This window comes from Drosophila miranda, assembly GCF_003369915.1.
Source record: "Drosophila miranda strain MSH22 chromosome Y unlocalized genomic scaffold, D.miranda_PacBio2.1 Contig_Y2_pilon, whole genome shotgun sequence".
Taxonomy (NCBI): Eukaryota; Metazoa; Arthropoda; class Insecta; order Diptera; family Drosophilidae; genus Drosophila; species Drosophila miranda.
The window spans coordinates 2,233,482-2,258,052 of record NW_022881614.1 but is presented as its reverse complement, the minus strand read 5'-3'; the positions used below and the strand labels follow the sequence as shown (position 1 = coordinate 2,258,052).

At 40.0% G+C, this 24,571-nt stretch overlaps 2 protein-coding genes across 3 annotated transcripts in view; both read left to right on the top strand.

Annotated features, from left to right (window-relative positions):
- Window positions 1-24,571, top strand: part of LOC117194075 (Krueppel-like factor luna) — a 195,978-nt gene that overhangs the window by 108,660 nt on the left and 62,747 nt on the right. The window lies entirely within an intron of this gene.
- Window positions 10,122-12,181, top strand: LOC117194076. The gene is made up of 2 exons (XM_033398716.1): window positions 10,122-11,470; window positions 11,548-12,181. The coding sequence occupies exons 1-2, from the start codon at window positions 10,397-10,399 to the stop codon at window positions 11,554-11,556; spliced, it is 1,083 nt and encodes a 360-aa protein (XP_033254607.1). The 5' UTR covers window positions 10,122-10,396; the 3' UTR covers window positions 11,557-12,181.

The following is a 24,571-nucleotide window of genomic DNA, read 5'->3' as shown; positions in this document are numbered from 1 at the left end:
ACCATCCTAGCTGACCATTCAGAGGCCCTATTCTCAGCGACCCCCAAGTAATGCAACACCGATCATACGCAGCGGAAGCCTTTCATCAAAAGCCGCCTTTCCCACATATCGATCGAGTCACGTACTCCATCTCCGAAGCCGAAGTCGAAGCCAACGCCTCCGAATCGATCTCCGAATCCCAAACCGAGCATCATAATATAAATAGTCTGCATCTAAGAAGCCAACTCAGTTCTGTTCAAGACAAACGTCAATCGCGACACCGTCGGAGAATTCAACCAAAGTTAATTCCGTTCAAGACATCAGACCTCAGTCATCGTCGGGGAAATAACTAACCAATGTACGCTAAGTTTAAGTGAAAGAATAAAACCTTTTTTTAAACTTAAACTGAAGTGTCGCATATTTAACTGGCGCAGCCGGTAGGATCTCAGTTAAAAGTGAATCTTTTTTTTTTAGACGATCAATTGGCGTAGTGACAGTTACAGTGCGTAATAACCTACAGTGATCAGAGAAAAAGTAACGCTAATACTAAAGAGATCCGCCAAAGAATCTACACACGATCGAACTCAATTAATATTAGGAAAAAATAAATAAATAAAAAGAAATCAACATGCCGCTAACAGAAATACACCTGAACCAAGCCTTGAAGTCAATCAGCCAAATTCCACCATACGACGGATGCCAAGAACGCCTAAGCTCGTTCATAAGTAGGATCGAGTACATCTCCGAATTGTACTCAACAGAAGACATCCGGCAGCAAAGCATCATGTACGGAGCCACTGAGGGTCAACTGTGCGGACGAGCACAACTTTTATCACAAAGCCTTCAACCCAACACCTGGACCGATCTAAAAGCAGCCCTAATCAGCAAATTCAACAACCACACTCCATACGAAACGCTGCTACAACAATTACACGACACCAAATTCAATGGGAATATTCGTAAGTTCGTAGAGGAACTAGAAATTAAGTCAAATGTTATAGTAAGTAAACTAAATCTGGAGACTAGCCCAGAAAATAAGATAATCTTTAAAAACGCTCTGGCCACCAGACATACAATAGAAGATGCTCTACCCAATAAACTGTTCATCATTTTAGCAAAGAAAGACATTTCTACTATGGCTAATCTAGAAAAATCAGCTCAAGAGTTAGGAATCTACGAAAATTTGGTAACTGATAACAAGAATCACGAACACTCAAGAAACGGAAATAACAATCGTAGGAATGTTGGAACTTATTACCCTCGCTATAGTAGTAACGATTATAACAATCAAAACCCAAGTACTTCCAGAAATAATCATGGATCGAATCGAAATAATTCAGGAAATAATGCCGTAAATAATAAAGGATTATTTAACGAATTTAGAAATTCCTTAAGCCAGGGCAGAGTACAGAATCCCACAAACTATCAAATCAATCAGACTCAGGCAGGTAGCAGTGCACCAAATCAGCCAGTCAAACGATCTAGGGAAAGCCAAAGCGGACAAATGAAAATGGATGTAAATTTTCAGCAGAGTGCCTCGGAAGAAATCGAGGAAGACCATATATAGAAATAATCGTAAATAATAAAAAATTAAGAGGTATCGCGGACTCGGGATCGTCAATAAATATAATAAAAGAAAACTATACAGATTCCAAAGTCGATAGCGACAACCTCACCGTCCATACCATCAATGGACCCGTCCGTCTGACTCAGAGCATTACACGTAATGCAACCAAAAACTGTCCGACAAAACAAAAATTTTATATTCATAATTTTTCTGAAAATTATGACATACTCTTAGGCAGAGAATATTTGATGGCCAGCAAAGCCGTCATCGATTACCGAAAGGAAACGGTAACGTTAGGAAAAAGGTCATACCCAATCATCCAAAGTGGAGAAGCAATTGCCGTCGGCAAGACCGCACACAAAGGTGATAAGCCATCTTCAAAGGAAGATATAACTACACCTAAGTGCCTTGACCCATCTCCTGAAGGAGAGCAATACCTCGCTTCCGCATTAGAGAATGAATTAAGGGAATGCAACCAGCTAAGGTTGGAACATTTAAATGACGAAGAAAAGGAGAAACTAAAGAAAGTTCTCTATGAATTTAAGGACGTGCAGTATAAAGAAGGTGACATTTTGACCTTCACTAGTACTATAAAACACGAAATTAAAACCCATCACGAAGATCCTGTATATCGTCGACCATATAAATGTGCTCAAATACACGATCAAGAAGTGACTCAACAAATCAAAGATATGATTAGACAGGGAATCATTCGTAAGTCGAATTCTCCCTATTGTGCACCCATCGCTATGATACCAAAGAAAATAGATGCTTCAGGAAAGCAGAAATATCGTATGGTAGTAGATTATAGAAGTCTAAACGAGGTGACAATCAAGGATAAATTTCCTACACCCAGAATGGACGAAATACTAGATAAACTAGGTAGGTGCCAATATTTCACAACAATCGATTTAGCTAAGGGATTCCATCAAATTCCTATGGAACCTAGCTCAATCCCAAAAACAGCTTTCTCCACGAAGCATGGTCATTACGAGTTCACTCGTATGACCTTTGGGCTAACCACTGCCCCCGCTACCTTCCAAAGATGTATGAACAATCTGCTAGAAGAGTTAATCTTCAAAGATTGCCTCGTATACTTAGACGACAACATTATATTTTCCACTTCATTGGAAGAACACCTGTTGTCACTAAGGAGAGTATTTGGAAAGTTGAGAGACGCCAACTTAAAGCTAAAAATGGATAAGTGTGAATTCCTGAAGAAAGAAACGGAATTCCTAGGCCATGTAGTAACAACTAACGGCATAGTTCCTAATCCAAAGAAAATATCTGCCATAATAGACTTCCCAATACCCAATACAACCACAAAAATAAAATCATTCATAGGTTTATGTGGATTCTATAGGAAATTCATTCCCAACTTCGCTAATATAGCAAAACCTATGACACTCAAATTAAAGAAACGAGCAGTCATAGACCCAACAGAGGAAAAATACGTCGAGGCCTTCGAAAAATTGAAAGTACTTATCACCTCAGACCCCATCCTCGCATTCCCAGATTTCAACAGAATGTTCACGGTAACAACCGATGCAAGTAACATTGCATTAGGAGCAGGGTTGTCGCAAGACCACAAACCAATCTGCTATGCAAGTAGAACCTTAAACGAACATGAAATCAATTATTCAGCAATAGAAAACGAATTACTAGCTATAGTTTGGGCAACTAAGTATTTCAGATCATACCTGTTTGGTAGAACTTTTGAGATATTAAGTGATCACAAACCCTTGATTTGGTTGAATAACCTCAAGGAACCAAATATGAAGCTACAACGATGGAAGATCAAATTAAATGAATTTGACTTCAAAATAAAATATTTACCCGGAAAGGAGAACCATGTAGCCGATGCGCTATCAAGAGTAAAGATTAACGAAAACCTACTCGGGGAAACCATTAATAGTGATTGTGCAACGGTCCATAGCGCGCAAGAAGATAATACAAATTATATTCCACTTACAGAGAGACCAATCAATTACTATAATAGGCAAATAGAACTGATTAAAGGTAATGAGGATAAGGTAGAAACATCCCACTATTTCCACAAGATACTGATAAAAATCACATATACCGAAATGACAGAATCATTAGCAAAAGATATAATAAAGGAATATGTGTGTACCAAAAAGAGTGCACTATATTTCCATAACGAAGTAGACTTCCCACTGTTCCAAAGGGCATTCCTGGAGATAACCAGTCCAAATCACTTCACTAAACTGATTAAATCCAGTACCAAACTCATTAATATTCCGAACTACTCCGAATTCAAAGAACAAATATTGAAGAATCATAAAGAGCTACTTCGCCCAGGTATCGAAAAGACCACTAATTGGTTTAAAGGAAAATTCTACTACCCCGATTATCAAAAGTTAATCCAAAATATTATCAATGAGTGTCCTACGTGCAACGTTGCTAAAACTGAGCATCGTAACACCAATCTAACCTTCGAAATCACCCCTGAATTACAAAATATCAGAGAAAAGTATGTCATGGATTTCTATTTGGTAGGCAATCAACAATTCCTATCATGCATTGATGTATATTCTAAATTCGCTACCCTTGTAGAAGTTAAGAGTCGTGACTGGTTAGAAACCAAGAGAGCCATCATAAAAGTCTTTAACGAAATGGGCAAGCCACAGGGAATTAAAGCCGACAAAGATTCAGCCTTTATGTGCGCAGCATTGCAAGCATGGTTGAATGCGGAAAATGTGAAAATCGAAATCACTACCAGTAAAAACGGAGTTTCTGATGTAGAACGACTACATAAAACGATCAATGAAAAATTAAGAATCATTTCAAGTGAGGATAACATAGAAAACAAGCTCACAAAATTCGAGTTAATTCTATACACTTATAACCATAAAACGGTTCATAATACTACAAAAAGATCCCCAGCTGATATCTTCCTGTACGCCGGACTACCAGATTATAACACCCAACTGAATAAAGTTAGGAAGATCAATCATTTGAATAACGATAGAATCGACGAAGTAGACACACGCTACAAGAATGCACCCCTAGTTAAAACAAAAACAACCAACCCGTTCAAAAGAACAGGAAATTAGGCAGGTAGACGAAAAGCACTTTGAAGAGAAAAATAGAGGGAGGAAAATCACCCACTATAAAACGAAATTCAAAAGAAAGAAAAAATCTAATAAAAGTAAATACGATAATTGCAGAGTACCCGAAGAGAGTACTGGGAATCCGGAGCTACAACATGATTAAGATTATAATCTTACTAATGTTCACCGTCCTACAGTCTTCCGGACAGAATATAGAGATAGATCCCATCAATTCAAGGAATGGATATCTCATACTCAAAACAAATACCATTAACATACCCATTAATTATGAATACCATTATCTAACAATTAATATAACAAGAACAGATGAAACATATCAGAGTTTACTAGAACAGGCAACCCAATTTAATAACGAAATCCAAGTTCAGTATTTAGTCGAGAAATTGCAACGTGAATTCAACGGCATCAAAATAGCCAAAAGAAACAAAAGAGGCCTTATAAATGCTGTAGGCACAGTATATAAATATCTATTTGGAACATTAGATCAAGATGATAAAGTCGAATTAGAAGGGAAAATAAACAATCTGGCTAGCCACAGTGTTCAAGCTAACGAATTAAACTTAGTAATTCAAGCAGTAAATTCTGGCATAGAAGTTGTCAATAAATTAAACAAGGATAATGATAGAAATAAGCAACTAGAGATATTAATATTTAACCTTCAACATTTTACAGAGTACATAGAGGATATTGAATTAGGCATGCAGCTAACAAGATTAGGGATCTTTAATCCAAAATTATTGAGGCAGGATTACCTGAAACACATCGATTCAGAGAAATTATTAAATATCAAAACATCTACCTGGTTGAAAACAGACACTAACGAAATACTAATAATTTCCAACATCCCACGAGAGATCAGAAATATTCCTATACTTAAAATTGTCCCATATCCAGATGAAGATAATAACATCCTCACTGACCTAACGCACAAAAATTATTACGTTCTGGAAAACGAGGTATATCAATCAAAACGAAAAATAAATGACGTCAGGAATAGTCAAACAAGTAGAAACAAAATGTCCATACACCAAAGCACACCAAAACTTTCAAATAAGTTTCATAGAACCCAATATATTGATAACTTGGAAATTACCAAAAACCATATTAAACCAAGATTGCCTAAACCAAGAAATAAAAGTAGAAGGTAACGCATTAATAAAAAATACATAGTTGCAGTGTACAGTTAAACGAATTCTTAATATCCAACTCCATACGAGAATTTACACAATGCAATTACATCATAAATAACGTAACAAAAAATTAAACCATTGTCTTATTTGCAAACCAAAGAAATCGTAATAGAAAATACGCGATTAAATAATGTATTACATGTAAGCTTAATACTACTATTTGTCATAATCATAATAGGATCAAGCTACAAATTGTTTAATCTAAGTAAAAGCAATAAGCCTAAAACCGACCCGCACATAGAAACACCCTTAGACGAAGACGAGGAATCCCCAGCAGGCACAGTTTAAGACGCACCTGAACTATATCCAAGGATAATCGCCTGAGGACAGGCTTAAATCTAACAATGGGGGAGTGACATATCTATAGTCCATGCTCCGCATACCCTTGTCTATGTCTATTACCCTGCACCCACAATACTATAAACAATACGACACCCTCAGCTTCGAACCCTCATAAACAATCTCACGCTCGAAATGGACCACGCGTAGCCGATTGCAGGCAATGTAAACAAACACCCTAAACTGGAAGTTGAACATAAAACAATAGATGCCGCACTAGAATCCAGCCGCACCCGAATCACGCCACTCTTCAGAGATCAATTACGAATCGATTCTCAAGAATCACACCATCCTAGCTGACCAATCAGAGGCCCTATTCTCAGCCACCCCCAAGTAATGCAACACCGATCATACGCAGCGGAAGCCTTTCATCAAAAGCCGCCTTTCCCACATATCGATCGAGTCACGTACTCCATCTCCGAAGCCGAAGTCGAAGCCAACGCCTCCGAATCGAAATCCGAATCCCAAACCGAGCATCATAATATAAATAGTCTGCATCTAAGAAGCCAACTCAGTTCTGTTCAAGACAAACGTCAATCGCGACACCGTCGGAGAATTCAACCAAAGTTAATTCCGTTCAAGACATCAGACCTCAGTCATCGTCGGGGAATTAACTAACCAATGTACGCTAAGTTTAAGTGAAAGAATAAAACCTTTTTTTAAACTTAAACTGAAGTGTCGCATATTTAACTATATACATATGTACATACGGCTCTTGCCCTCTCGATTATGCTGATAAGACAAATATGTATGAAGCCGCTCCGCTGTTGGCGTAACCGGCAGCGCAGCTATGCGGTCTGAGTTATAAGAATAAATTCAATAAAGATATTCTAAAAACCGAACTCAAACGGCACAGACGTGCCCGTGTTATAATTGAACAAGTGACATATTACATGGCGACCGTGACACGTGTCACGAACATGTAGATGACAAAGAACAGCAGCAGTCCGACCAACAGGAGAGTTACCAACAGCAGCTGCAGCAGCAGCAGTAACATCAAAAAACGAACAACGAAATGGAGCGAAACTGAACGCAGTAAGTAGAGTGGTATGTGTGGCAAAAGAGGCGGCGTAGTAAAACGCCTGAGAGCCAGAAGGGCAACACTGCTCAAACTGCTAAGTAGCAACGATAATTTGCCGTGGAGCACATCTGTGAAATTACACACAGAGCTCGATCACATCAAATTGTTGCTAGCAGAAAAAAAAAAGAAAGAGCCAATGCACACAACCAACTACACTGCAATACAAAATATCAGTAAAATATTAATCGTAACTCCACCACCAAACGGCAGAAATAGCAAAGCCAAGGAAGACCTGCCCGAACGACTGCGAGGGACCTCTACCCTCGCCGCATTGCGAGTACACCTGTGCAGCCTGCACCGGTACCCCAACAGAGAAGCAGTAGCAGCCTGTGCAGCCAGCACCGGCCTCGTCTAGCGCAACAAGCTAGACCCAGAGCAGTGAACCGACAGCGCTTCCTAGAGCGCCCACCGCCAAACAAAATGTTTTCTAAATGCCTGCGATGCATAAAAATTAACTGTAAAATCTAAAATTGTAAAATTGAGCGGAATAACATCTGCCCAATTAGAGTGAGGCCTGTAAAGCCACACAAAACACTAGGCAAAAAAAAGAAATGTAAAACCTGAGGAAAAAAAAATAATATATAAATTATAAATTAATTTCAAAAATTAACAAAGAATTTATGCAGTAGTATAAAAGAAAAAACAAAGAAATTTGTTTTTGCATTAAATTATATACATATGTCACAAACAAACAAAATAAGTAAATTTGAAGAAAATTTCGAAAATTTTTACACAATGGGTTTAGTAGATGTAAAATCGGTAGATTCGACAGCGAATGTAATAAACAAAGTCGAAGTCAATAACACCGACCTAAAGTTAATAACAATACTTATTGCTATTATTTTCATTATAATCATAGGAAATCTATTATATAAATTGTATAAACTACATAATAGATGCATAAAGAAACGCTATCAAAGCCGGGCAGATGACCTGGACAAAATTTAAAACAAATTTATAATGGTAACAAAAATTGGCTAAAAATAAAAGAAAAAGTCCAAAACGAATCATGAATAAAAATATATCATTATTTGATTGAAAATCTATAGATGTTTTTGCACATTTTAATAATTTATTTTAAAATGAAATGGAATGGCAAAATATTAATGCCGCATTAGTTAAAATAAAAGAAAATTTTGATAAATCATACAAGTGTCTAGCACAAAATAGGAATATTTCAAACGAAACTATAAGTAGACACGCGAAAATATTAGTTGCATGTTTTAACCAAGCTCGTTCCCTGATACACGACAATAAAGAAAAGTTAAATACTCAGCATTGGTCGTATGTATCAAGATTTTTGAATAGATTAAAAACAAATTTAAATAACATTAAATCAAAACATTCACTAGACATAACTATACCTTCGATTTTGAATACTCCAGTATTAGTCGAGGAAGACACAAACACAGATTTAGAGAGCGAATCTGAAATCGCAAGCGGTCCAGATACACATATAAAAGAAGAAGACCTAGCGACCTTACGATACCAGCGGTAATCACACTAACCAATCTATTTGATTCTGAATCAGAGTCTATTACTGAAGTAAAAACTCTAAAAATGGCCATGTCACAACTAGAATTTCTTAAGCTAGCCGCTTCACTCATACCAGAGTTTAGTGGAAAGCCTGAGAATCTACAAAGTTTCATTGATGCTCTTAGCTTAGTGGATTCACTTAAGGGAACACATGAAACTACAGCAGTCAACCTAATAAAAACTAAACTCAAAGGCCATATTCGAAACTTAATCAGCACTGAACAAACTATAGTGTCCATAATAGACAAACTAAAAAGCGGTATAAAAGGCGAATCAGCCAAAGCAATATCAGCTAAATTGTTCAATCTGCAGCAAAAGCAAAAGACGGCAAGTCAATATATTCAAGAAGTTGAACAGTTGACAAGGGCTTTGCAATCGGCACATATGATTAACGGTGTATCGCAAGAATACGCCGAAGAATTGAGCCTACAAGTTGCTGTAAAATCAATCATAGTAAACAGCACAATTGACGAAGTTAGGTCTGTAATGAAATCACGAAATTTCAAGACAATGAGTGAGATTACAACTGTGTTCGTCGATAGTTGCACAGACGCAGTAGGACACCCAAATACAGTCCTATATGCTGCACAACAAAGATATAACACTAACCGAGCGTAGAACCGCGGAAACTACCGTGGAAATTACCAAAATAATAATTTTGGCAACAATAGAGGTAGAGGCCAATATAGAGGAAACTATAGAGGCCGCGGTAACTCATACAGAGGCCATAACAATAATAATGGCAATAACAACAATGTGAGAATTGCCCAGAATGCATCGGGAAACTCACAACAGCCCTTAGGTACACAGCAATAGACAGTAAAAAGGTTCATTCGTTTAATCTTAGTGTAAATATATTCGTAACATTCACAAACGTAACTACAGGCAAGAAATTAATATTTTTGTTAAAAGACAATTCAGACACTTTTAATGACATAAACATGGACAACAAAATAAAAATTCAGGGAATCAATCAAGGATTAATTCAATCTAAAGGAATGACATCCTTAGAAATACAAACAACTAAATATATAATTCCACACAACTTCCATATTGTCGAAACAACTTTTTCTATACCGTCTGATGGAATTTTAGGAATAGATTTTATTAAAAAATATAATTGTCAACTAGATTTCACACCTTCAAAAGATCTGCTCATAATAAGACCAGACAATCTAAACTACCCTATTTATGTTCCCATAAATTACAGCTCTGGTAACAATACAATAGTGTTATTGAGTTAACTTCAAATGAAGATAGTGTTAGATTGTTTAGTATTATAACTCTACAATTGTATTTACTATTAACGTTGTACGAAATATCGTAAATATCGATATGAATTATCATCCGATAGTTCTAGTTCTGCGAACTAGAACTATGAGAGAACGAGTGATCGGAGCTGGGGTTCAATGAGCACTTTTGGCGGTATCGACAAGACGAGGAGGTTGAAAAGAATTAAGTAAAAATAAAATCATAAAAAGCACGAAACATCCGTGGACCTTTTGCGGCAATAACTTCAGAAGTGGGATCGTAGCCCTTTAAAGTATCTGCCTACATAAGTATTTGTCTACTGACATCCCCGACAACGAGTATTTTCCACATTTTATAAATGGCCGAGGAAACCATGGCAAACATTGACAAAGAAAAAATTGTAGAGTGGTTGCTGGAGAAGGAGATCATTTTTCCAGCCAGCGCAACACTAAGGCAACTTCGTAAGCTTGCCATAAGATGTGGAATGGACGAAGTTTCTGAAAGTCCGGTGAATAAATCGGATATTGAATCGGATGGAAAAGTGTCTGAAAATGAGCAGATCGACGATATGAAAGAAGAAGAATTACTTGACGCCGCAATAAGGGTGGCTGAGAAAAAGAAGAAACTGGCTGCCTTAATGGTAATGGACAACTATATGACCGATGACATCCGAATGGTCAAGCAACTTATTGCCCCTTTTTCTGCCAGTGAAAATGATGAAGCCTCTGAATGGGTCTTGAATTTTGAACGGATTTGCGGAGGCGTGAACGAAAGCAGCAATTTTAAGCTTCGTTGTGTGCGCATGTTGATGAAGGCGGGAACAGAGGCGGACTTGTTCATGCGTGTCGACAAATCAAAGACTTACGACGAGTTTAAGGGAAACTTCCTAAAAACTTTTGGCCGCAGCAATTCAACTGCCGACGTAGTACTTCTGTTGAAGGAAACCTTTTTCAACCCGGAGAAAAACTCAGTAATGGGATATATTCATCGCATGGAAGAAATTGCTATGCGTGCCGACATCGAAGAGAAATTGACAGTGCAGTTCATCATTGATGGGTTTCGTGATCGATCTTCCAGTATCGCCTTATTGTATTCAGCGTCGACCATCGGAAAACTTAAGGAGCTAACTCGACAATACGAGGCTTTGAGGAAGAGTACCCAGACGAATTTTAAGCGCACTGGGATGACCGCTTCCGGAAATGACCGGAGCCAGGTGCGCTGCTATAATTGTTCAGCACATGGCCATTATGCTTCATCGTGTCCCGCACCTAAGCGGGAGAAGGGATCGTGTTTCCAGTGTGGATCCATGCAGCACCAGGTGAAGGATTGCCAACAGAAGCCTATGCCAACCCAGCGATCCGTGGGTACAGCCAGCAACCCGCCAATGGACGACAGAGAGGAGAACAATATTTTTGGTCCTATTGTTAATCAGGTAGGGGGATATTTTTACACTGATATAAAACGCAGGTATCAAATTAAATTTCTTTCTGGCATGTTGGACACCGGAAGCGCTATTAATTTGATGCAGCGCTCGGCGATACCTTATGAAAATTTTGATGGTGTAATAAGACCGACAGAGTATTTTGGAGTTAACGGTTCGAGAATAAGCATTTTTGGAAAAATAATTGTCAATTTAGTTTTTCATAACATTGAAAAAGAACTTATACTGCGGCGCAGTTTCCTTGAAAATTATGGAATAAAATTAATTTTTGAAAATGAAATTGAAAATGTAAAGCGAGTTACGCAAAGCAATATGGTCTCAATTGAAAATAGAGTATAAGTGAACAGTGACTTAGATGGAAATAGAGTATTAGTGAACAGTGACTTAGATGAAAATAGAGTATTAGTGAACAGTGACTTAGATGAAAATAGAGTATTAGTGAACAGTGACTTAGATGAAAATAGAGTATTAGACATAGATATACCGTATATGTATAGTATTGAAATAACAAAAGAAGAGGACAGCTATAATATCGACCCAAAGCGAACTGATAAAGAACGTAGTAAATTCATGGAATTGATAAAACTTAACTATTCAGACTTAACTAACATTCCAGCAATTCAACATAACTACGAAATGAATCTCAAACTTAAATCAGAAGAACCTGTACGCACTGTTCCGAGAAGACTTTCATATCAGGAGTAAAGAGAAGTAGATACCCAAATAGATGAACTATTGAAAAAAGGCTTCATAAGAGAAATTTAATCGCTTTACAGCTCTGCAATAGTATTAGTTAAGAAAAAATCAGGGGAAAAAAGAATGTGTGTAGATTACAAACAGCTTAATAAGATTTGCATTCGGGATGGATATCCATTGCCACTAATAGACGACTGCTTTGAGAGATTAGAAGGGAACACAATTTTTACACTTTTAGATTTGAAACACAGTTATCACCAAGTAAAAGTAGCAGAGAGTTCGGTGCAGTATACAGCATTTGTCATACCTAGCGGACAATATGAATACACAAGAATGCCTTTTGGACTTATGAATGCACCAGCAGTATTTATGAGATTTATTAATTTCATTTTACAACCATTAATTCGCGAGGGTAATGTAGTAGTTTATATGGACGATATCGCTATAGGTTCCAAGTCGTTGAACGAACATCTTATAACAGTAGGTAGAGTTTTAAGAATTCTCGCAGAATATCGACTAGAAATTAAGGTTAGTAAATGTCAATTTGGTTATGAAAGTATTGAGTTCTTGGGATATACCCTTTCTGGTAGGGGAATAAGCCCAAACTGTGAACACACAGCAACCATTAAGCATCTGCCATTGCCAAAAGATCGCCATGAAATGCAAAAGGTTTTGGGATTATTCTCTTATTTTAGGCGTTTCATCCCTGCTTACTCAAAAATAGCAAAACCATTACAAGAACTTACAAAACCTGGAACTAAGTTTGAGCTTCAAGACAAATGCGTACAAATTTTTGAATATCTTCGAGAAAAACTGATTTCGTCACCAGTATTAGCTCTGTATAATAGTAGTGAAGGCTTTGGTGGAATTTTGTTGCAGAAACAAGATGACAATAAGTTTCACCCAACAGCATATTTTTCACAGAGAGCGACAAAACTAGAGGCAAGATACGAAAGTTTCAAACTGGAAACGTTAGCTGTGATCTATTCATTGAGGAAATTTCGAATTTTTTTTAGAAGGGATTCCGGTTAGAATTATAACAGATTGTAACTCAGTAGTTTTATGTTTAGGAAAGGGACCTCTTCATTCAAATATCGCCAGATGGGCCATAGAGCTAGCAAATTATAATTACACTTTAAAACATCGTAGTGGAAAATATATGTCCCATGTGGACACCTTAAGTAGATATCCTTCAGCGCTTAATCAAGATTTTGAATATGAACCAATAGTGACAATTCATGAAAGTGATAACAAAGACCGAATAGTTTCCGTGATTGAGTGCGACGACATAAATCTTCAGCTTCAGATAACACAAAACAGGGACAACCATATAGGAAAATTAAAAGAACAATTGGAGCATGGACCTGTTAAGAAATTTTCATTGAGCGACGGAATTGTTTATAAAATAGGTGAGAACGACGTTGAGCTGTTTTATGTCCCAGCTGAAATGGAAACGCAAATAATCAGAAGAGTTCACGAAAACTTATGTCACTTAGGAACCGAGAAATGTATGAAAGAAATCTTAAGACATTATTGGTTCCCGAATATGAGATCTAAAATTTTCAGTCCCCACACATGCGAATAATCGAACACTTCACAATATTCCTAAGCGACCAATCCCATTCGACACCTTACACGTAGACCATTTTGGACCACTTCCCGCTGTTATATCAAAGAAGAAGCATGTATTAGTTATCATTGACGCCTTTACAAAGTTTGTAAAATTGTTTTCTGTAAAAACGACAAGCACTAAAGAAGTCAACACATGTTTTTCAAAGTATTTTCAATTTTATAGTCGTACACGTATAATTATCAGCGATAGAGGAACGTGTTTTACATCATTAGAATATAGTAAATTTTTGCTAGAAAATAATATAGAACACGTGAAAGTGGCAACTGCTTCACCCCAAGCGAATGGTCAGGTAGAACGGGTTAACAGAACTATGAAAGCTATGCTCGCCAAAATAACTGAGCCAATAAATCACGAAGATTGGAGCAAACTTTTAATAAAGGCTGAATATGCAATTAATAACTCAGTCCATTCGAACACGAAAGAATTGCCTTCAGTGCTGTTATTCGGAGTCCAACAGAGGGGTTGTAATATTGACGCGTTAACAGAATACTTAGATGATAATCAAGACCGAACTCAAAGCAATTTAGAATCAGTACGTAAGAAATCTTTGGATAAAATCGGGCATTGTCAGCAGAAGAGTGAAGAGTATTTTGAAAGGAATCACAAAAATCATATTGAGTTCTTGGAAGGCGATTTCGTTGTAATGAGAAACATTGACACCACAATAGGTACAAATAAAAAATTTGTTCCGAAGTACAGGGGTCCGTACATCATCAAAAAGGTATTGCTGAACGACAGATATGTGTTAAATGACATTGAAAACTGCCAAATAAGTAAAATCCCGTATGAGGGCATTATAGAGGCATGCCGATTAAGGAAATGGGCAGATTGGCGTAATCAGTGTGAAAGTGACTCCTACTTAAATAGTTAACAATTTATAAATATACACATTAAATTAAAATTACTCTTAATTACATATTTACGATCGAGGGCGATCTAATTGTCAGGATGGCCGAGCTGTTAGATTGTTTAGTATTATAACTCTACAATTGTATTTACTATTAACGTTGTACGAAATATCGTAAGTATCGATATGAATTATCATCCGATAGTTCTAGTTCTGCGGACTAGAACTATGAGAGAACGAGTGATCGGAGCTGGGGTTCAATGAGCACTTTTGGCGGTATCGACAAGACGAGGAGGTTGAAAAGAATTAAGTAAAAATAAAATCATATAAATCACGAAACATCCGTGGACCTTTTGCGCCAATAATAGCATTTTTATTCCGAACCAGGAAATTCAACCTGGTATATATGCAGCAAACACAGTCGTAACAACTGCAAATGCATTCGTCCGTTTACTTAATACAACTAGTACTGACCAAATGATTAATATAAATAAGTTGAATTATGAACCATTAGCAAATTATGATATATCCGAAATAAATAATGAAACTAGAACGAACGATGTTATATCAAAGTTATCTAAAAATTTTCCAAAACTATTTAATAAACAATTAAAAGAACTTTGTTGTAACTACGCAGACATATTCGGACTTGATACCGAATCAATAACAACCAATAATTTTTACAAGCAGAGACTAAGATTAAAAGATAATGAACCTGTATATATAAAACATTATAGAAATCCTCATAGTCAAAAAGACGAAATCCAAGCTCAAGTCGATAAACTAATCAAAGATAGAATAGTTGAACCGTCAGCCTCAGAATACAACAGTCCACTTTTACTAGTACCAAAGAAATCCATAGATAACAAAAAGAAAAAATGGCGATTAGTAGTTGACTATCGCCAAATGAATAAAATTACTATCCGATAAATTTCCACTTCCTAGGATCGATGATATCTTGGATCAACTAGGAAGAGCAAAATATTTCTCTTGCCTTGACTTAATGTCAGGATTCCATCAGATTGAGCTAGACGAAAACTCTAGAAACATAATTATTGTCCATATGAGTTAGTATTTGGTAAGACTAATAATCTACCAAAGTATTTTGTGGACGTTGTGGACGTTGACATGCAATGACTGCATCTTTCAAGAGGCGATGCAGTTACTGCACCGTCAAGTGGCCCGTGTGACACCAGCAGAAGGCTGTTACGCGCGGATCCCAGGCAAAACGCAGCCCTCCTCCCGCCCAACCGACCGAGGGGCGCTGCCGCATGACGCGCGGTGCGTAGCCGAACCAAACGCGAACATGCAAGAAAGATAGCTATTAGACTAACATTCGAGGAAAATTAGTACTAAACTTACTAAGAAACTAAGCATGCAATCAAAGTACAAATACCACTACAGTTACTAATTAATAGAAAGGTGTGTAAGAATTAACAATTTAATAAGAGGAAGAGAATTAGTGGTGGATATAATATGGTAGAGGGAATTATAATCCGAGCATAAGACCCTAAACGGTTCATGCAAGGAATAATTCGATCTCCAAAGTGGAAGGAACAACGGTATAAAATTTCTAGTCAGTCTAATAGGAATCGTGAAGTTTATGCGGCTCAACAGATCAGGGCTGTCTATGTCACCCCTGATCAAGTTGTGCATAAATATCACACCAAGCATTTTTCTACGGTTAACTAAGGATGGGAGGTTTACTAATAGTAGTCTACTAGAGTAAGATGGGAGTCTTACACCCGCATCCCAGTTAAGGCCCCGCAGAGCAAAGAGTAAAAAGTTTTTCTGTACTGATTCTATACGGTCCTGGTGTACTTTGTACTGAGGGCACCATACACAGGAGCCGTATTCTAAGATCGGACGAACAAGCGAGGTATAGAGAGTCTTTGTTATATAGGGGTCGTCAAATTCCTTTGACCACCTCTTTATAAACCCAAGCACGCCCATGGCCTTATTTACCATGGTAGAAATGTGTTCGGAAAACTTTAACTTGTGGTCTAACATAACACCCAGATCATCCACCAGAGTAATTCTCTCAAGAGAACCACCAAATAGGGTGTAGGGAGCCAACAAAGGGCTAGAACGATGAAATGTCATAACTTTGCATTCCGAGGCATTAAGGTGTATCAAGTTTGCACAACACCATGACTGAAAGTTATTGAGATCGGATTGCAAGCGAGAATGAAATGAAATGTCCTTGTACTGGACACAGAGTTTAACATCATCCGCATACATAAGTACTCGAGAGTATGTTAATACTGAAGGTAAGTCATTAATAAAGAGTGTGAAGAGTAAGGGCCTAGATGGCTGCCTTGTGGTACTCCCGAAGAAACCTTTACTGGGAAAGAGAGGGAGTTTTTGAAGAGGACTCTTTGAGACCTAGAACAAAGATAGCTAGAAATCCATCTCAGGAGGTTGGGCGGAAACCCTAAAAGGTCAAGTTTATGCGCTAAAAGGGAATGGTTTACAGAGTCGAATGCTTTACTAAAGTCGGTGTAAATAACATCCGTCTGTAAGTTACCTTGAAAGCCTTTAATAATGAAAGAGGTAAACTCTAACAAGTTCGTGGTGGTTGATCGCCGCCTTATAAATCCATGCTGAGTTGGAGATATAAGTGACTTGCAGAGATGTTGCAAGTGCGGAGTTAAAACCTTCTCAAACATTTTAGGAATAGCGGATAACTTTGCTATACCTCTATAATTTATTGCATCAGACTTGCTACCTTTTTTATGGAGAGGAATTATAAACGATTCCTTCCAGCTCGGGGGAAGCAAGAAGAATCAATGGATAGGGTGAATAGTTTAAGCAAAGGTCCACACAGAGCCTCGGCGCAGTACCTGAGTACACAACCTGGAACCCCGTCTGGACCCGGTGAAAACACCGGCTTAACTAGTCGAAGATCATGAAGTAGGGAACATACATTTAACAAGGGACTGAAAATGCCGTTCGACCTCGGTAAACCGTATGGGTACGGATGACCAGAGTAGCTTTCCTCAGAATAGGTGGTTTGGAAGAATTGGGCAAAAAGATCGGCAATTGCCTGATCATTATTTGCCGACGTATTACAAAATGATAGCGAGGATGGGTGTGCGGACGTTCTACGCTTACTGTTTACGAAGCTGTAAAACTGTTTAGGGTCCTGAGAAAAACGTATCCTGCATCGAGATAGGTAGTTCTTATAGCATTGAGCATTAAGAACTGAAAAGTTTGACCGAGCTAATACATAGCGAGAGTGAGAAGTAGGAGAACCCACTTCTTGAAATTTTTTATAAAGTCTTGATTTTAAGTTTTTTAGACTGGATAACTCCTTGGTAAACCAAGGGGGTTTTCCAGATCTAGTCGGACAAGAAAGCGGGACACAAGAATCGAAAAATGTGCCAAGAGCATTTTAAAAAATGTTTGTGCCTTTTATGATATCAGTGCACAAGTACAAAGCGGACCAATCAAAATCCCTAATGAGGTTATTAAGCTTCGCAAACTGGGCTTTACGAAAGCAGCGGACACGTTCGGGCAGCCTACTCGACCGATCCAATACAGTTGGTCCTATATCTAGCGACACCTCGAAAGTAGGGTGGTAGGCGTCTTCAGGAATGGTGAGCGGAAGGGCTCGGGTTAACAACACTATGGTCGGATCCGATACAAAGCACAGATCAAGCAATCGACCCAAGGAATTTTTCACATGGTTGACTTGAGACAGGGATAGGTCAAGCAAGCCGTCAACAAAGTCATGTCGTGACATGGGCACTAGGATACTAGACTCGTTTACCGAAGACCAAACAGTTCCTGGCAAGTTGAAGTCACCAAGAACTATCATACGATCTTTATCAGATAGCGAGGAAGAAACAGCGGTTAAAGCGGACAAGTGCGGCTCATAAATTGAAATATCCGAAGAAGGTGGGATATACGAGCAAGTAATGAATATAGCGAAAGCGGGAAGAATCAGTTTTACACACAGGAATTCCAGTTCCTGTTGAACTTGGACTGTGAAGTGTTCCGACGTGAAGTAAGAGTCCACTGCAATTAGAACCCCCCTGCCCGGCGAGACGAACGGTCCTTTCTAAAAGTTGTGTACCGACCTGCCAAAACCTCGGAACTAAGAATGTCCGGCTTTAACCAGGTTTCAGTAAACACAATAACGTGGGAAGCAAATGCAACACTATCCCGGAAAAGAATGCTGAGCTTAGTACGCAAGCCTCTTACATTCTGATAGGTTACTAAAAGAGAAGTTAGTTTTTTGGAAAGGTGGAAGCAAGACGGGAAGTTGAGGAAGAGGAAGTTGAGGTTGAGGTTGAGGGTGGCACACTGGAAAGGTTTGGAAGGGATATGGGGGCCTATTCTTCTTCTTAGCCTTAAACTCCTTCACCACCAAATGCTCCGGCCAAAATCACAGGAGTGTGGATACCAAATTTGGTTGCTCTGGCTCTTATAGGTTCTGAGATCCTTGAACTCATATTTTGCAATTGACAAAACCGACCATGAAACCTGTGTGTTAGAGAGGAACAGAGCGAGAAAGTATGAAATTGTTTTCTTGATTCTGGCTATAATCATTATACGATCGGGTTCAGATTTTGCACTGTAGAAGATATAGTCATCCTCTACGATTCCGCGTTTTTGGTTTTATCGTATCTTTAAAAATGTCGATGCCACAGATTTTCGTCCTTTGTGGGGCGGAAGTGGGCGGGGCAAAGTTTTGAAATATTTTTGTAGCAGTGACATATCACAGATGTCTGGATCCAAAACATCGTTGCTCTAGCTCTTATAGTCTTTGAGCACTAGGCGCTGAAGGGACGGACGGACGGACGGACGGACGGACGGACAGACGGACAGACAGACAGGGCTCAATCGACTCGGCTATTGATGCTAATCAAAAATATATATACTTTATGGGGTCGGAAACGATTCCTTCTGGACGTTACACACATCCACTTTTACCACAAATCTAATATACCCCAATACTTATTTTGAGTATCGGGTATAACGAGGGGGAACGTTGTGAGTTGCTGCGGAGACCGCAACTCTACATTATACCCGATACTTAGTCAGTATGGCTCTCCTCCGGCAGACGCCGCTAATATTAAACGACACGACAAAGAGTGCGTGCGAGAGAGACAGAAATCAGTCTGGGCGTGACGTCGGGCGCTGCGTAGCCACTGCAAATTGATTTCTTGCTTTTGAATACAAAAATGATCTGATCTGATCCAGATTCAGCAATCTAATAGATATGGTCATTATCTATGATTTTGCGTTTTTAGTTTTCTCAAATGTACAATATTGTGGATGCAACAGATTTTCGTCCTTTGTGGGGGCGGAAGGGAGTGGGGCGAAATTCTGAGATATACGTTTTATAGTGAGATCTAACAGAAGTGCGGATACCAAATTTGGTTACTCTAGCCTTAATAGTCTCTGAGATTGGTGGATGCCCCAGATTTTCGTCCTTTGGGGGGCGGAAGGGGTGTGGCGAAATTTGGACACGAAACGGTCAAGGTCCGATATCACAGGAGTGTGGATACCAAATTTGGTTGCTCTGGCTCTTATAGGTTTTGAGATCCTTGAACTCATATTTTGCAATTGGCAAAACCGACCATGAAACCTGTGTGTTAGAGAGAGACAGAGCGAGAAAGAATGAAATTGTTTTCTTGATCCTGTCTATAAGAATTATACGATCTGGTTCAGATTTTGCACTCTAGAAGATACGGTCCTCCTCTACGATTCTGCGTTTCCTGTTTTCTCGTATCTTTAAAAATGTGGATGCCACAGATTTTCGTCCTTTGTGGGGGCGGAAGTGGGCGGGGCGAAGTTTTGAAATATTTTTGTAGCAGTAACATATCACAGAAGTCTGGATCCAAAACATCGTTGCTCTAGCTCTTATAGTCTTTGAGCTCTAGGCGCTGAAGGGGACGGACAGACGGACAGACGGACGGACGGACAGACGGACAGACGGACAGACAGACAGACAGACAGGGCTCAATCGACTCGGCTATTGATGCTGATCAAGAATATATATATATATACAGACGGACAGACGGACAGACAGACAGACAGACAGGGCTCAATCGACTCGGCTATTGATGCTGATCAAGAATATATATACTTTATGATCTCGGAAACGATTCCTTCTGGACGTTACACACATCCACTTTTACCACAAATCTAATATACCCCAATACTCATTTTGAGTATCGGGTATAAAAAAACCGAACTCAAACGGCACAGACGTGCCCGTGTTATAATTGAACAAGTGACATATTACAAGACAAGCGTTTGTGAACGTTGTGAGTTGCTGCGGAGACCGCAACTCTACATTATACCCGATACTTAGTCAGTATGGCTCTCCTCCGGCAGACGCCGCTAATATTAAACGACACGACAAAGAGTGCGTGCGAGAGAGACAGAAATCAGTCTGGGCGTGACGTCGGGCGCTGCGTAGCCACTGCAAATTGATTTCTTGCTTTTGGCTACAAAAATGATCCGATCTGATCCAGATTCAGCAATCTAATAGATATGGTCATTATCTATAATTTTGCGTTTTTGGTTTTTTCAAATGTACAATATTGTGGATGCAACAGATTTTCGTCCTTTCTGGGGGCGGAAAAGGGTGGGGCGAAATTCTGAAATATACGTTTTATAGTGAGATCTAACAGAAGTGCGGACACAAAATTTGGTTACTCTAGCCTCAATAGTGTCTGAGATTTGTGGATGCCCCAGATTTTCGTCCTTTGCGGGGGCGGAAGGGGGTGTGGCGAAATTTGGACACGAAACGGTCAAGGTCCGATATCACAGGAGTGTGGATACCAAATTTGGTTGCTCTGGCTCTTATAGGTTCTGAGATCCTTGAACTCATATTTTGCAATTGGCAAAACAGACCATGAAACCTGTGTGTTAGAGAGAGACAGAGCGAGAAAGAATGAAATTGTTTTCTTGATTCTGGCTATAATAATTATACGATCTGGTTGAGATTTTACACTCTAGAACATATAGTCATCCTCTACGATTCCGCGTTTTTGGTTTTATCGTATCTTTAAAAACGTGGATGCCACAGATTTTCGTCCTTTGTGGGGGCGGAAGTGGGCGGGGCGAAGTTTTGAAATATTTTTGTAGCAGTGACATATCACAGAAGTCTGGATCCAAAACATCGTTGCTCTAGCTCTTATAGTCTTTGAGCACTAGGCGCTGAAGGGGACGGACAGACGGACGGACGGACGGACAGACGGACAGACGGACAGACAGACAGACAGACAGGGCTCAATCGACTCGGCTATTGATGCTGATCAAGAATATAAATACTTTATGGGGTCGGAAACGATTCCTTCTGGACGTTACACACATCCACTTTTACCACAAATCTAATATACCCCAATACTCATTTTGAGTATCGGGTATAAAAAAACCGAACTCAAACGGCACAGACGTGCCCGTGTTATAATTGAACAAGTGACATATTACAAGACAAGCGTTTGACGGGCGATGAAGCGACCTTCAAATTTGGCAACTGTCGGCCTGCCTGTCGGCTCTGTGGCACGTTTCTTTTTCCACATGTTTATATTACACCCGGCAATGACTCTATCGCGTGGGGGGGGGGGGTCTTTCGGGCAAACGGTTTGAGCTCCAGTTGCAGCTTGAACTACGCGGTACTGGCGCCGCATCAGGGGTGTCTATAATGTATTCCTCCGAATAGAAGGCGCATCTCTAGAGAACAAACACCCGTACAGGATGCTCTGCAGGATATCCTGTTGTTGCAACTCTCCTCGTTTCGCTGATGAAGTGGCATTTAATTGGGGCTCGTTTCTGTTGGTTTCCGCTTACCGAAATGAGTTTTTTCGCCCACTCATAACCGTTTGCGGATATTTGATTACGCCCGGAATTCGCTCCCATTTTATTTGGTTTTATCTGCAGCCCGGCACTCGTTTTATTCGCACTTTGGGCAGCCAGCGGAGCTGAAAAATTGATTGGCAGGCTGTGTAAATAGCAAATGAATCGAACCAATGAGCGGCGTGGGGGTGGGGCTGGGGCTGGGCCTGCACTGCCGCACAGAAAGTCATATTAATGTTAAACAAACAGTTAATAATGATGCGATTGCATCTGCCACACTGCCAGTGGCAGAGACGAATCCTGGGCTTTATTAAAGCTGCGCGGCTGAGCCGCAGATCAAAGGGGCCCGAGCCCCTGCTGGAGCACCTTGGGGGATGAAGACGAGACTTGGCCCTGATTTCGGGTTGGCTTTGGCTCTGGCTTCGGATTCGAGTTTGAGTTTGTCGCCATCTGGAGAACGCTTCGATGATTTTGCCAGGGCAACGCAATAATTTGTGTAAATAATCAATGGATGGGGTCCTGCTCGGGGGCACTGGGTCTGCCTCTTTATTGACATATCCTCTAGTACGCGTGGGGCACAGAGGGTCGTGGTCCTGGGGCACCTCCTCAGTGGCCTTTTGTAGTCAAGGCAATTAAATTATTTATAGCCAGCCCTTAAGGAAACTCTAGCAAACAAATAATAGACAAATTAAAACATTTCACAGCAGCAGCAGCAGGCGGGAGTCGCCACAGCATCTGCTCGATGCTCAATGCTCGTTGCTCCATGGGTGGGATCAAGTGTCGAGACAGGGCCAGCAATTATGGCGCACACCTTTTCATCGCCGCCGTCGAAGCCATTATCAAACTTTCCGACGACTAATACCATTGAAATTTCTGCATAATTTCGAGGCACTTAAAGCCGACGCTTTGTGCGTACTTAAGGGCCACGCCTACTCCCAATCCCAGCCCTCCCCCCCCCCTGTTAGCTCCCCCTTTGTCGTCGTCATGCTTAGCGAGGCAATTTCGTTGAGTGAGCCCGAAAATTGTTGAGTTCTGTTGCGAGTCCCCGGCCCGGGAGCACCGGGAGCCCGTCGAACAGGGGGCAGAAACTTTTATAGATTGTGCGGCTCCACGCTAATTTATTTATGAATGTTATCCCATCCGGGAGGCTGGATTGATTGCCGATAGGTCAGTGTCACCTGGGACAGCTTTTGCAGGGTATACGGCAGTCGGTAGTCGTTCCTCCACCCCCCACACCATCACCCCACACCCCGCTCCAGTTGGAGCAACAGTTTTCTTGTTTACAACTTAAGTAGAGCACGTCGCACTTAATTTACTATTCAGAAATGTTTTTGTAAATTAACGATCTTGCAAGAGCAGAAGACGGGGGGCGGGAGGGGGCATTATCCAAGGCCTCATTAAAGGGAATTGTCCCGGACTGGTTCATGCCACGTCTGTCTACCCCTGAAGTCAAGATACCACCCCCACAGCCCCCACCAACCCGCAGTCAGTCGTGCGTAGGCTTTTTGATAAGACCCCTCCTTCGCTGCTCCGCCCCTCAGCTGCCAGTAATGGCGGCTTGTAAAATTTGTAGGTTATTTGTTGAAAATACATTTTCCATTTTCCACTTTTCATTTTCATTTCCGCTTTTCCCTTCCCTTCCTTCCTTCGGCCCGGCAAAGGTGAAGTCGAATTGTGGGCTTCATTTGGGGCTCGTTGCCGATGGCCTGCCTCTTTGTTGGTTTTTGATGCGGCCCCGCCGGGTTTCAGGTTATGTTTTGTGTGAAGTTTGCTGCTCAATACGGTGGGGGCGGGGCAGGCACAAGGGCAGGGGGGACGAGTGGTCTGTGGCAGTGCAAAAATGCCAATTTTATGCATGAGAAAATACTTAACAAAAAATGTATAAAAATGTGGCGGGGTGTGGCTGCCATAAACGCTTTGACGCCAGCAAAAAGCATTTGCCTCTAAGGCCCAGGCTCTAATCCATCGCTGGCGTATTTATATTTTGCATTTATTTGCAGACACCGCAAACAGTTTTATGGCGACTCCACCTGCTGGTGCCTCCGCTGCTCTGCTGTCTGCTGCTGAGTGGCAAAAACAAATACATTCCCGAACTAAATAT

Excerpts from the sequence above, each read along its gene's own strand:
- LOC117194076 (XM_033398716.1), top strand. The coding sequence starts at position 10,397 with ATGGCCGAGGAAACCATGGCAAACATTGACAAAGAAAAAATTGTAGAG.